Source organism: Anguilla rostrata, chromosome 12 (assembly GCF_018555375.3).
Source record: "Anguilla rostrata isolate EN2019 chromosome 12, ASM1855537v3, whole genome shotgun sequence".
NCBI lineage: Eukaryota > Metazoa > Chordata > Actinopteri > Anguilliformes > Anguillidae > Anguilla > Anguilla rostrata.
Genome location: NC_057944.1, coordinates 15,547,567 through 15,561,961, shown reverse-complemented (window position 1 = coordinate 15,561,961; position 14,395 = coordinate 15,547,567). Strand labels below are relative to the sequence as shown.

General features: G+C 48.6%; 1 protein-coding gene across 1 annotated transcript in view; it reads left to right on the top strand.

Moving 5' to 3' along the window:
- Positions 1-14,395, top strand: part of col4a3 (collagen, type IV, alpha 3) — a 38,204-nt gene that overhangs the window by 21,808 nt on the left and 2,001 nt on the right. Inside the window, exons 24-49 of the mRNA XM_064303305.1 lie at positions 1,299-1,369; positions 1,867-2,055; positions 2,161-2,329; positions 3,230-3,322; positions 3,559-3,663; positions 3,761-3,855; positions 3,950-4,100; positions 4,233-4,346; positions 4,919-5,086; positions 5,313-5,383; positions 5,615-5,786; positions 6,005-6,103; positions 6,412-6,501; positions 6,885-7,024; positions 8,596-8,722; positions 8,972-9,052; positions 9,512-9,613; positions 9,758-9,805; positions 9,958-10,143; positions 10,966-11,096; positions 11,833-11,905; positions 12,210-12,281; positions 12,621-12,746; positions 13,100-13,198; positions 13,465-13,677; positions 13,864-14,041. Of these exons, the coding sequence (XP_064159375.1) occupies positions 1,299-1,369; positions 1,867-2,055; positions 2,161-2,329; positions 3,230-3,322; positions 3,559-3,663; positions 3,761-3,855; positions 3,950-4,100; positions 4,233-4,346; positions 4,919-5,086; positions 5,313-5,383; positions 5,615-5,786; positions 6,005-6,103; positions 6,412-6,501; positions 6,885-7,024; positions 8,596-8,722; positions 8,972-9,052; positions 9,512-9,613; positions 9,758-9,805; positions 9,958-10,143; positions 10,966-11,096; positions 11,833-11,905; positions 12,210-12,281; positions 12,621-12,746; positions 13,100-13,198; positions 13,465-13,677; positions 13,864-14,041 (3,163 nt within the window). The remainder of the gene's footprint in view (positions 1-1,298; positions 1,370-1,866; positions 2,056-2,160; positions 2,330-3,229; positions 3,323-3,558; positions 3,664-3,760; positions 3,856-3,949; positions 4,101-4,232; positions 4,347-4,918; positions 5,087-5,312; positions 5,384-5,614; positions 5,787-6,004; positions 6,104-6,411; positions 6,502-6,884; positions 7,025-8,595; positions 8,723-8,971; positions 9,053-9,511; positions 9,614-9,757; positions 9,806-9,957; positions 10,144-10,965; positions 11,097-11,832; positions 11,906-12,209; positions 12,282-12,620; positions 12,747-13,099; positions 13,199-13,464; positions 13,678-13,863; positions 14,042-14,395) is intronic.

Here is a 14,395-nt window from a genome sequence, read left to right as displayed (position 1 = left end):
TGTAGGTGATGCATGGCAGCCATTTTGCTCCGGAACAGTCACCACATATCAGCTGAGGCAAAGAGGAAGAGAGCAATTTTAGCCAAATAAACTGGTGGATGATTAGGTGGCAGGCTGAGAAAGCCAGGTTAGGAATGTAGCCAGGATATTGCGGAACCCCTTACTCTTTGCTATGAACGTCATGGAAACTGTAATGACCACAGTGAGACAGCCCTCGGTTTAATGTCTCATTCTAAGGATGGATATACAGTATATCCTAGCATTGACATTTGTTACCCTTCGCCTTTCAGTACTTCATGAAAATTTCTATAGGCTCCTATGAAAACTCCTATATATTCCAGCGAAAGAGCTCTATACTCAATATTGTCTGATCAAAGCATTGTTAAATTGCCTTTATGTGTGTCAATTGGAAAAGAAATGTTTATTTCCACCCCAAATCCTTCTTTCATGTGACTGTACTGTTTTAAAACTCTCAGGGATCTACTTTTTTTTTTTTTTTTTTTTTTTGATTTTCAAGTGGAGGTATTTCAAAAAAATGTCTGACCCAGATTTGGACTTTCTGCAAAGCTGTGGGTACACATGGTGGGCAAAATAGCACCCTTGTCAGTCTACTGTCTATTGTATATTATTTAAGTGCGCAGTAAACAGTCATTTGACTACAGTTACTCATTTACACACTTAAAACAGGCACAGCATTTAAGACAGAAGCATAGCAGGACATTGGTACCTTTTGTGTCGAGCTTACTCCCCTGGCGCAGAAAAAGAATATTAGTTATGTGACTGTATTTGCAGGTTACACAGTATACAATGATTTGACCTATGTAAAATAGTGAGAGCATGGCAGGTCCTCTCTGTGCACATTGATCTGATCTGTGTGAGAGACAGTGAGAACATGGCAGGTCCTCTCTGTGCACATTGATCTGATCTGTGTGAGAGACAGTGAGAACATGGCAGGTCCTCTCTGTGCACATTGATCTGATCTGTGTGAGAGACAGTGAGAACATGGCAGGTCCTCTCTGTGCACATTGATCTGATCTGTGTGAGAGACAGTGAGAACATGGCAGGTCCTCTCTGTGCACATTGATCTGATCTGTGTGAGAGACAGTGAGAACATGGCAGGTCCTCTCTGTGCACATTGATCTGATCTTGTGAGAGACAGTGAGAACATGGCAGGTCCTCTCTGTGCACATTGATCTGATCTGTGTGAGAGACAGTGAGAACATGGCAGGTCCTCTCTGTGCACATTGATCTGATCTGTGTGAGAGACAGTGAGAACATGGCAGGTCCTCTCTGTGCAGGTGAACCAGGAGATCCAGGGCCTGAAGGATATAAAGGAAGCAAAGGTCTGAGGGGTCCGGTTGGTCCTCCGGTAAGTCACATTTACATTATATGTCTGCAGCTATCTGGGATACTTGAACTGGACTGCACACCTGCATGGCTACAGATCACGCGCAATAAAAAAATGTAAGACACTAAGAGAGAGTTGTGTACCACTTTGCCTGTCAATCAGTCCATTATACAATGGAAATAGTCTTGTAACAGGGAACAGGTCTCGCTGTGCCCTTCCAATACTCCTGCTGTATCTCTTTGGCTACCAACCCGCTGAATACACTGTTATCCATCCTCAATGGAAACCCTTCTGACTGTGCTAATTCTTATCCATCCTGCTATATTTCAATGGCAACCCCTCTGGTGGTACATACTGTGACCCACCCTGCTTTATGTCAGTGGTTATCCATCTATTGTTATCTATCACACTTTTTTGCAGTGGTATCCCTTCTGGCTGTACTTCCTGTTACCCACCCGGCTGTATCTCTATGGTGATTTCTCTTCCTGAGTCTGCATAGCTGTTCTTCCTGCCTACAGGGACCCTATGGTGAGTCAGGACGAAAAGGTTTTCCAGGACCCAAGGGTGACAAAGGCTTCAGTGATGAGATTGGACAGAAGGGGGAGATTGGATTTGCAGGCCTTCATGGATTTCCAGGATCGAGTGGTGTGGATGGGCCCCCTGGGTACCCAGGACCAAAGGGTTGGCAGGGTCCAAAGGGAAATCCGGTTAGTGTCCGCCCCAATTCCCTCAGTCTCTGTCTGAAAAACAGACCTTTCCAGTTTTGACTTCTCGTTAGATTAGTCAAGAATAATAAGGTGTGTCTTCTACAGGGATTACCTGGGCCGAAAGGAGACATTGGCCCCCTTGGGCTCTCTGGGCCCCCAGGATGTCAAGGGCAGTTGGGGGGACCGGGCCCCACTGAAATGGGGCCTGAAGGGTTTCCCGGACCGAAGGGAGATAGAGGGGTTCAAGGCCTTTACGGGAGACCTGGAGACCCAGGTAACAGAGTGAATGTAGTTCACTTATACCCCATAAATATAATGTACAATTTAGACACACACACACACACACACACACATATATATATATATATAGCACCAGTGTAAAGCACATGTACTTACAGCAGTACCAGAAATAGCACACTACACTCTACAAAGCACCAAATATAGCACATTACACCTTAAAACAGAAGCAAATATAACATACTACACCCCACAAAAGCACACACCATGCAAGTAGTGCCCAAAAATGGAGACATTGGGGTAAATTAGGTAGTATATGTATGAAACAGGGACCATTACACAGGTGTAGCTGAGCCATACATAAATAACATCCCAGCATGCAGTGCTAAGTGCAATTACTCATACATACTACATGCTTGGCAAGAGGATACCTCACTGATACCTTTTTAAAAGCTCAATGTTATTAAATGTTTCTGAAACATTGACCCAATTACAAGGCGGACTGCCAGCAGTAGCCCGTTTGTGATTTGGTCCTTGTGACTTAGGAGTCCTCTTGACGACCCCTAACTTTTTTGCAGATTTAATTCAATTCTATTCAATTCAATTTTATTTGTATGGCACTTTTCACAGAGAACTGTCACAAAGACGCTTTAGAGTAGCAAAAAAATAATATTAAAGAAAAACGAAAAATGGCAAAAAACAGAGGAAAAAAAGGAAACAGAGCAAAAACCAGGCCTGAACCTATAAACTTAGGAGCTGGCCTTGGTGCTAAAATGCTTTGTAAATTACTCGTAGACTAAAGGAGTGCTAAACTTAGGACTGGCACACCCATTATTTTGAAGAGTTTCTCCTAAATCAGCAAACTAGGAGCTACTTTTAGAGATGTTTTGTGAATATGGTCCATGATCTCTGACCACTGAGGCTTCGCTTCTCACAGGAGAGAAAGGGTCGCAAGGCACAACAGTGCCAAGCCCAGGTGATCCGGGTCCGAGGGGTGAGAGGGGCGTCTCAGGCAATCCCGGACCACCAGGTGAGCTGTACTGTGTGGGTCTGAACCTGTCATTGGCTGTGTGTATCCAAAGGGTAATGGCTACAGAGGGCAGTGCTATCACTGCCAAATACACGCAACTTTGTTTGCAGAAAAAGCGTTCATTTTGCATGCACTGGAAATAAAACAGACATAGGCTGTACAGACTGAGAAAGAGTGACGGCATCTGCGCGACAAAGTTAGCCTCCTTTTAATCCGCAGTGGCGGTGGCTTTTTAGGTGATCCTGGCCCCACAGGATTCAGAGGTCTGCCTGGCACTTTTGGCAGCAAGGGTGACATGGGTTCCTATGAGCATGGTCCCCCTGGAGACCCCGGGGTCAAAGGTGAGAGGGTATTCCTGTCTGTGTTCTGTCAATATTGCTAGATCACAACACAAGGAAATAGCTAAGGGTCCTCATCATCATTTATTTCTTTCTGTAGGTGACAAAGGCCAGCCAGGGAAGCCAGGTGAAGCCAGTGTGGGGCCCCCAGGAAGAAGAGGGCCAAACGGAGCCTCTGGGAATCCAGGGCCAAAGGTCAGAACCGGCTGCTATATTAGGTGTACTCAAAAGAAACTTCCATAGAGACTTCTAGATTGCTGAATGTCTTGTGTGCACCGTCTATTCTCAGGGTGACATTAGTTTTGGGCCCCCCGGCCCAACAGGCAGACAAGGGTCCCCAGGGGAAGAAGGTGCTCTTGGGCCTTCAGGTAATATGGGGCCACAGGGTCCACCTGGATGTGCTGGAACACCTGGGTCAGAAGGCCCCGCTGGGGAACAAGGTACTGTCTCATTCATACAAGCCTGTATGTACACACTGAGAAACACAAACAGACAAATGTGTACACATGGACACACACACACATACACACAAACACACACACACAATCACTCACATACTCTTTTGTTCCCAGGTCCCCCGGGTTATACTGGTATGCCAGGATTGCCAGGTCCTGCTGGGATCTGCTCACCTGGATGTGAGGGGTCACAGGGTCCAGCAGGTCAGAAAGGCTACAGAGGCCCCACTGGTGAGTTAACAGAAGCCTTCCTCATTGCTTACAGTCCTACGTCCATTTACACCTCATTAAATGTTTTTTTTTACCTTCCTTTACAACATTGCTCTGTGTTGTAGAGGCTCTATGATCCTAATGAACATCATTTGCTACAGTATCTATCCCTCTCTCTCCATTTGCTCTTCTATGCTCCCCATGTTCTCATTTTCCCCCATCTTCCTGTCTTTCCGTCTTTGTAAATGGTAAATGGACTGCATTTATATAGCGCTTTTATCCAAAGCGCTTTACAATTGATGCCTCTCATTCACCCATTCACATACACACTCACACACCAACGGTGAAAGGCTGCCATGCAAGGTACCAATCAGCTTGTTGGGAGCAATTAGGGGTTAGGTGTCTTGCTCAGGGACACTTTGACACGCCCAGGGCAGGGGATCGAACCGGCAACCCTCCGACTGCCAGACAACCGCTCTTACCTCCTGAGCTATGTCACCCCGTCTTTGTACACTTTGTTCACTCCCATCTCTCACTCTATACCTTCATCTTCCTGTCTCTCTCTCCCTCTCCATCTCTTCCTCTATTTGCAGGTCAAACAGGACGGAAAGGAAGGACGGGGGACCCAGGTGACCCAGGGGAGGGCTTTGAAGGCATGGTAGGCGGCTTTGGCCCTCCAGGGATTAACGGAACACAGGGATCAGTGGGACCTGCGGGGCTGAAGGGTTTCAGAGGACAAGATGGCTTCCCTGGAGCTTCAGGTAACACTCCTGGGCACAAGAAAACTGCTTTAGCATAAAAACACCAAAGAAAGGATCATTTTTAGCAGCTAACAGCTTTCGTATTGATATTAGCTCTTACATTACATGAGGGGGCAGCATGTCCCAAGCTTGACCCGGGTAACAGGGGTCATGTTTCTCCTGAAGGACCAACATGAGCTGGGATGGCCTCAGTGAGTGACTGTACACACTAACCTATATACTGCAGGCAGGGTGATCCGGAAAGGGACTTTGGGCAGCCTGGATAGGGCCAGGGGACATCCAGGGCCGACTGCCAAGGTAGCCCCCAAAACATATTAGACCAAGGAGGGCTGGGGTTGTTGGCTTTTTGCTGTGGTTTAGGAAATGCAACATGACAGGTATGCCCTCAACTATTAGCACACAAGATTTTTTGGATATTTTTCATGAGGTCCAAAATCTCTGGTGGCGTCCCTGCAAACAGGCATAAACACGCACTCTAGCACACGGAAACACACAATTTGGAATAGAAAATGATGCTGATTGAGAAAGAATGAAGAGAACAACACTAATTTTGGCTGTGTGATAGGGCTCATGGGCACTGATGGAGCGAAGGGTGCGAAGGGGTGTAAGGGAGTCGTGGGGGCCAAAGGACACCAAGGACCTGGAGGACCCCCTAATGACATTGTTGTCAAAGGGCTCCCTGGGGATCCTGGACCAGCGGGTGAGGAGGCCGACCTGTCTCCTTACTGAACATAAGACAACGCTGCATGTATTCCTCAGATATATTTGTGTGCTTTAGATCATTTTTGTGTGTGAGATACTCTATTTTGTTTAAGCTGACTTCCTGCAGTCATGTCAGGTGATACCTTCTGCACTTGTGGACCATATTCCCACTGTGGTTCTTGTTTGTACTGCTGTTGACGTTCTGTTCTCTGGTAGGGCTACAGGGGCGCACAGGCACTAAAGGGGATCCAGGAGACCCGGGACCCGGTGGGCCTTGTGGGAAAAATGGGCCCCCAGGAAGTCCTGGTCCACAAGGTGATCTCCAGCTATATCCACACTGTCCCAACAACCTCTCCTTATCCAGATTCCATTCCCTGTCCACCCCATCTACACCACCTTGTACCCCATCCTCACTACCCCAGTACCCCATCATCACCACCCCTTTACCCCATCTGCACCGCCCAGTACCATGTCTGTGCCACCACTGTACTACTCCTCCACCAGCTCTTTACCATTGTACTTTTGACAGATTACCAAAATGCCATATGTTGCCCTTCCTGCTTACTTGTCTGAGCAGTCCTATTTACAGCCTTTCATGCTAGCCCTTCTCTCTCTGCTCTTAGGGCCTCCTGGTGATCCAGGTGTTGACGGGAACCCTGGAGGTCCGGGTTTCTCTGGTAGCCCTGGTTTCCCGGGCAAGGATGGCTTACTTGGTAAACATAAACACTTATCCCCTCCACAGTCTCTCTCTCTCTCTCTTGCTCTCTCTCTCTCTCTCTCCATGAGGCACACATCTGCTTCCACCCATTTGCATGTAGGTATAGGTAAATGCACATGAAGATGTATGCGTACCTACTCACGCACACACACACACATCCATTTGTGTAAATACCTGCTCTGAAAACACACATTCACGCACATAAAATACATCTGCATGGTAGATAAGGAAGTATTTTGCTGCATATTGTAAGTTGCACTGTAGCTACCCAAAGAAACTCACAAGTCTAAATGCACACGTGAACTGGCAGGCATTACTGTGGAACAAGTGGCCTTTTTAAACCTGCGGTGTTTAAGGCTCTATGTTTAATTCCTTCAGGTCTGAAAGGTCAGAAGGGGGTTGGTGGGGCTGCTGGAGAGCCTGGGTCACGTGGGACACCAGGTTCAAATGGACATAAAGGGGACAAAGGTCAACCAAGCCTACCTGGGCCTGGTCCCAAAGGACTGCAAGGAGAAAAGGTACAAACTTTCACCCATGTGCATTAACCATTAACCAGTCCTGCCCCATGTAAGAGGGGGTTGAGTTAACTTATTTAACTCGTTTAACAGCCCCGTCACCCCCCTTATTTGGGTTTTTTCTTTCTCAGTTCAGTCACAGTACTGCTCTGAACAGGGGAGGTAGGTATAGGGTCTGTACTGTACAGCTGTGATACAGACTCTATACCAACCTCCTGTGTTCAGGGCAGTACTGTGACTAGACTGAGAAGACAAGGGATTTTACTTGTGGCATCATAAGTTTTTGCCCTTTCAAAACAGAGTTAGTACATCATTTTAATCAACAGTCAACAAAAAAGAATGATCATTCCGTCTCTGGATAATTTAATGCACGTGGGAAATTAAGCCAGTGGGCATGCATTAACCAGTGTTTTCCACAGCTGTGGATGCATGCTTACTATATTAGGTTAACCTGTTTTATAGTAATAATGGCAGCTCTTTCAAATAACGTGGATTCTGTATACAACTACCGTCACTCATTAGATTAAAGAATGAAGAAAAAATTGATTGGAGCACGTTAATACATTAATGTAATAAATTATGTTATTGCTACCACACATTTTGCAGAACATTTTCTCTACTCATACCTATATTCCTCATTTGAAATGCAAAATGTATTTGTCATTGCCGTTGTCTAGCGAAGGTATTTTCATCACTTTAACATCATCGCCACTATCACCGAAACAGGCTGCTGATGAAATTTTTCGCCAATATTTACGCTAACGAAATTAAAACAGTTCCGAGGTTACTCTACCATTACGACCTGAGCTGGAGAGACCCTGCCAGTGGGAGAGGCTTTACTCAGAGAAGCAGCTTTTTAATTAACCTGAGGGAAGCAGAAACTATCTGCCTAATGCTGTCTACACAGGGCAGTCATAAAACCACAGCAAGCGTTCAAATTCTTTTTGTACTAAAGGGGTTGTGGCGGGTGGGAGGGTGCTGAAGGAATTCCCGTTTCATAATCTGTGGCCACAGGCGCAGGCACTGGGTTCAGCGAGTCTGCTGACCGGTCTGATCTAAAGCTGCGTCAGTGTGCTGCGGTGGCCCCTGGAAATAACCGGAGGAAGCTGTGCTTAGGGGTGGCCGCAGGTCGCTGTGAGCATTGCAGAAGATAACGGAGGTGCTAACAGGTGCGCTGAGGGGGACAGTGAGAGGGCAGCCGGAGGCCACAGAGAGGGCAGCTCATGGGATCACAGATTGTGTAACAGTGGGAGAAGGGCATGGGAGAGGGGGAGAGCCCACTGTTCTTTCCATTGCCCGTTGGGTCTGTTTAATAGTTTCTCGTAGTTGAATTGTAAATATTATGAGTCAGGAGCACCCCCTCCCCCCAGTTTTATTTATTTATGTGGTTGTTTATTCATTATAAAATACATTTGTTGGTTTGGACATTTACATTTATGAACATTATTGCTCATTTACTTTAATTCACCTTTAACTTTAAATAAAAGTGACATAAACCCATTTTTTCTCTCTTTCCCTGTCTCTCATCCTTCTTCCCCTCTTCCCCCTTTCTCACTGTGGTGTTCCATGCGTAGGGTGTACCAGGCTCCCCAGGTCAAAAAGGAAACAAGGGGCACAGAGGCATTTCGGGTAACGTGGGGCCTGAGGGCTCCCGTGGTCCTCCAGGACCCCAAGGAGACCCGGGCTACCCAGCATATCCAGGTACTTCTGAGAGTACTCCCCGTCCCAACTGCCACCCTCCAACTACCCCTCCTGCCACATCTGCTACCTCATATGCCTCCATAATTGCACTGCTCTGTACCCCTACTACTCTAGCCCAAGACTCCATGCTGGGCCCCAGTAGGGACACTGTCCCCCAAAAGAGACTCCGACACCTCCCTGACCCCCCTAGTAGAGACACTGACTTCTGACTCACCAGCTGAAGAGAGTCCCTGGGCTTCTGTGTTTCAGGATCCCCAGGGCCGCCAGGGGACAAAGGGAATTATGGACTTTCAGGACTTCCTGGCGCTCCTGGTCCCAATGGCCCTCCAGGTAAGATTCTGATTCTCCCCCAATGCACTCTGGGATAGGCTTCAGCACCCCTGTGACCCTGTCCAGGAATAAGTGGGTATAGATGATTATACCACGCAGACAAAGGCCAGTCGACTCCTCACATAAGCAATTTTTATTTATTTACAGTTCTTCATTTGCTTATTCCCGGTCCCTAAGGATGTGGTAGGATGATTCATATTTAGTGACCAGATTCATAGTTTTTCTATCCTCACCTATAGGACGAGGATCGGTTTGTGTGTTGCAGAAGAGAGAGGTCTTTGTTTAAATTGAAATTGTAGGTTGTATTTGTCACACAGTTTGAGAAGGATAATAGGAACTGTATCTCTGACTTGGTTACCTGCAGCTTACAGTGCTCATTCTTCATCCTCTCAGTATGATTTATTATTGGCCTTTTTCTATTGCAAGTCTGATCACTGAGTTTGTCCTTCAATGGCACAGGAGTCACAGGGAACGCTGGAGATCCTGGTCGGCAGGGCAACAAAGGCAACCAGGGCCTCGATGGAATCCCAGGCCCCGTGGGAGAGAAGGGCGACATGGGTGGTGAGTGGGGCACCACACACACCCGCACTTACTTGCACATACACACACGCACGCACGAACACACTTGTGTATACTCTCATTCACATAACTATATAATCAGTCTGAGATCCTGACCTGACCATGCTTGTGTTCTTCCTCCATCAGTTGTTGGAATAGGAAACCCAGGTGAAACAGGCCCAAAGGGTCCAACAGGTGAGTGTGAGATGTGTGACCCCATTCATACACGACTCTGACCTCATTCACATGAGCACAGGTTAAAGCAGAGAGATAATCATAACAAACTATCTTTCATATAACAGGCTCAAGTTTTTCCTGCAGTCTCCCAGCATGCTCTCTGTCCACAGGCCAGAAAGGAGACCCTGGAGATCCTGGCCCCTTTGGGCCCCCTGGTCCCAGAGGCCCCCTCGGTGAAACTGGGCCCTGTGGCCCCCCTGGCCCCCCTGGCAGCACTGGCCGCCTCGGGCAGGACGGAATGTGTTTTAGTGGGACGAAGGGCGAGCGAGGGCGTATAGGCGCTGTGGGGAGACCAGGTGAATGGGGAGAGTAACTGTCACTAGCACACGGTCTCATTGCCCTTCCTCTGACATTCCCGCAGCCTTCTCCCTGCTCCGTACCGCTGTTTGTCACTACCTGCCACGTGTCCCTGTCTTTCCACCCGCCCGTCCTCCCAGACTGCCTCTCTGCCTGTCCCTGTTTGTCACTACCTGCCATGTGTCCCTGTCTTTCCACCCGCCCGTCCTCCCAGACTGCCTCTCTGCCTGTCCCTGTTTGTCACTACCTGTCACATGTCCCTGTCTTTCCACCCGCCCGTCCTCCCAGACTGCTTCTCTGCCTGTCCCTGTCTTTCCACCTGCCCGTCCTCCCAGACTGCCTCTCTGCCTGTCCCTGTTTGTCACTACCTGCCATGTGTCCCTGTCTTTCTACCTGCCCGTCCTCCCAGACTGCCTCTCTGCCTGTCCCTGTTTGTCACTACCTGCCATGTGTCCCTGTCTTTCTACCGGCCCGTCCTCCCAGACTGCCTCTCTGCCTGTCCCTGTTTGTCACTACCTGCCATGTGTCCCTGTCTTTCCACCTGCCCGTCCTCCCAGACTGCCTCTCTGCCTGTCCCTGTTTGTCACTACCTGCCCGTCCTCCCAGGCTGCCTCTCTGTCCCTGTCTGTCTCACCTGTCACCCACCTTTTGCTCTCTTTATCTGTCCATGTCTCTACCTTCCTTCTGCCTCTGCTTCTTTTTAAGTATCCGATTCAGTATACTTACCTGTGCCTCTTTACCTGTCAAGATGTCTTTGTTTTTGGTCTCTGTGGCATTGTCTTGGAGTCTGTGTGGTAACCCGCCCACCCCCCCTCCTTTAGGGCCGCGGGGCTCCTGTGGGCCTCCAGGACCTCCAGGGCCAGGGTTTAAAGGAGACAAGGGGGATCCGGGGGCCCCGGGGCAAGAGGGTCTGCCTGGGGAAAGAGGTGACGTTGGGTTGCCTGGGAGAAATGTGAGTGACACCCTGACCTCAGAGAGTAACTCCTCTGTCCACACAATCCTTCTAAAACACAACACCCTCAAACACATCAGCTGCTCTTACCTGGACACTGAGTAGCTCAGCCCCACAGACTAGTAGACTCTCTTAAATGGATTGACTCATGCTCACTCATGCCCTGGGGCTCACACATTCACATGCTCACTCATTCACACGCTCTCTCACACTCCCTCACAGCACTCATTCACACATCACTCACTCCCTCACAGCACTCATTCACACAGCACTCACTCCCTCACACCACTCATTCACACAGCACTCATTCACACAGCACTCACTCCCTCACACCACTCATTCACACAGCACTCACTCCCTCACACCACTCATTGAACAGCCCACTCCTCAAGCAGTATTTCCTGAGATTATCACTGATCAGAACTCCTCGTCACACATCCTTCTAAACACAACACCCTCAACACATCAGCTCTTCGGACACAGAGCTCACCCCTCAGACATAGACTTCAAGATGACTCATGCTCACTCATCACCGCTCACACATTCACATCTCACTCACCACACTCTCACTCCCTCACAGCACTCATTCACACATCGCTCACTCCCTCACATCACTCATTCACACACATCACTCATTCTCACATATCACATATCACTTCGGTGCACTAGTTCACAGGCCCATCCACTCACTGCCTCATTCCATTCCTGTCTGTGCTTCCTGTCTGTCTTCTCACAGGGGGGAGATGGTAAAAATGGTTTGCGAGGGCCGAAAGGTGAATCTGGGACATTAGGACCAACAGGACCAAGTGGTAATGATATTTTTAGCATTTTCAAAAACCTCTGTCAAGACCAGCCACATTATGTCCATTATGTTAAAGTGACATTACAGCAGTCATCATTGGTATTGCAATACCACAACCGTATATCGCATGAATACACTGTATACTGTATATTGTACAGAAGAACTTAGCGATATGAACTGACTGGCCAGCCAAACGCAGCACAAAAGCAGAAGTTAGGCTTTATCAACACGCCGAGCTGCTCTCACTGATGTAGAAGCGTGAGCGTCGGCCTGAACTGAATGAGTGAGTAAATGGCCGTCCTTCACTGCAGGTGTGACAGGAGACTCCAGGGCGCGGGGTCCGCCCGGGCCCCAAGGAAATGAGGGGCCCCCAGGGCCACCAGGTGAGGACTGTGCTCTTCATCATTTTACTGTACCACTCAAACCCAGGCCCTGATCAACGCTCGACATTTATCTCTGTGTGCCACGCAACGCCACTGCCTCTGTGCTGCCCAAAGGAAACTGCTGATTCAGATCATCATTTGTGCCTCCCTCTCTAACTGCTTTTTGAAAATAGTAACATCCAGACTAGCAAGATTTTGCCGAATTGTGCGGAGCTGTGTTCGCACGCAGTGGAAACGTGCACACGGACACTCCGTGTGTGTGGAGCAGGCTTGCAGAAGCAAGCTGCTGCTCTTCTGGAGGTTGAGCTGCTGTTCTCTAACTCCTGTCTCTCGCACCAGGACCGAAGGGCGACGATGTTTTCAGAGATGTAATATTCATCCCGGGGGACCAAGGTCATCCCGGGACTGAAGGACTGTATGGGGAACAGGGACCGCCAGGAGAGCCAGGCCCAGTAGGATTTCCAGGTAGAATAAAATCTGCATGAAGCACTATCAAACTTCCGTTACCTCATACATAACCCCCACCCCTCACTGCACCCCTTCTCACCGCTATCCCATACCAAAAAGAAATACAAATAAAATAGACTGTAAAATGTATGCATCTCATCTACACATATAAAGGTAAGACATATAATAGAATTATATTGCTGAGAAGTTAGTTCCTGTAGTAGTTAGTCCTTTTTATTATACAAACGTGTTTGGACATATGACACATTTTCTTTTACAAAATATATAAGTTTATACAGTATATGTGAAATGTAATTCCTTCATTTATGTTGATGTGTGTGTTTTTTTATTGTCGACCTGATCTGTGGTAGGACGCCCGGGTCCTAAAGGTGCCACTGGCCCAGAAGGGGTTTCTGGGAACCCAGGGCCCCAAGGACCAAAGGGTGACAGAGGGCCCCCAGGACAGTCAGGTGTGAATGCAGCCCCTGCATATGCGTGCATGCAGTCATCCCCAGCACTCACACATGCATGCAGTCATCCCCAGCACTCACACATGCATGCAGTCATCCCCAGCACTCACACATGCATGCAGTCATCCCCAGCACTCACACATGCATGCAGTCATCCCCAGCACTCACACATGCATACAGTCATCCCCAGCACTCACACATGCATACAGTCATCCCCAGTACTCACCCGCCACTCACACTCCACTCCTCTGCCTGTGTCCCGTCAGGGCTGCAGGGGTTTCTGGGCCTCCAGGGCTCTAAGGGTATCCGTGGGCAGCCAGGAGACCATTTCTCAGGCCCAAGGCAGGACAGCTTCCTGTTCACTCGGCACAGCCAGAAGCAGCAAGAGCCACAGTGTCCCGACGGGAGCAACTTCATCTACTCCGGCTACTCCCTCATCTACATCAACGGCAACAGCAGAGGACACGGCCAAGACCTAGGTATTACACTCACACACATACACACATACACACACACGCACATGCACGCACGCACGCACACACACACACACACACACCATATGCAACAATTCTAGATTCATATTCCCACGATCCTGAATCTAGATGCAAACCTCACATGAAAACATAACCAATGGAGGAGCTTTGAATGAGGCTTGTCTCTTTCAGGCACTCTGGGAAGCTGTCTGCTCCGGTTCTCCACCATGCCCTTTCTGTACTGCAACCCAGACAGTACCTGTCACTACGCTTCCCGCAACGACTACTCCTATTGGCTGTCCACTGACGAACAGGCGCCCACTGACGCGCCACTCATCCCGGCTGAATCGGTGGAGAGATACATCAGCAGGTACAGCATAGCTGCAGAACCAGCACAGGGTCAGAACACATTCAGGGCAGACTGTGCCTGAAGGGACCTGGTTGGGCATCTACAGCAGCCCAACCCTGTTTCTGGAGATCTACCATCATTCATTGAAACCTTAATTTGGCACAAATTTGCCGCTCAATGACATGTCTAGCTGTTGAATGAGGTGTGCTGTGGTAGGGCTGAAGTGAAAATCTACAGGACGGTAGATCTCCAGGAGCTGGCTTGGGCAGCCCTGGTCTAGGACATGGACACCTGATGATTTTACCAAATGAGGGTGTTCCCAGTACTGGTTTTCTCTTTTCTTCCCTCTCTCATTTCCTCTCTTCATTTCTCTTA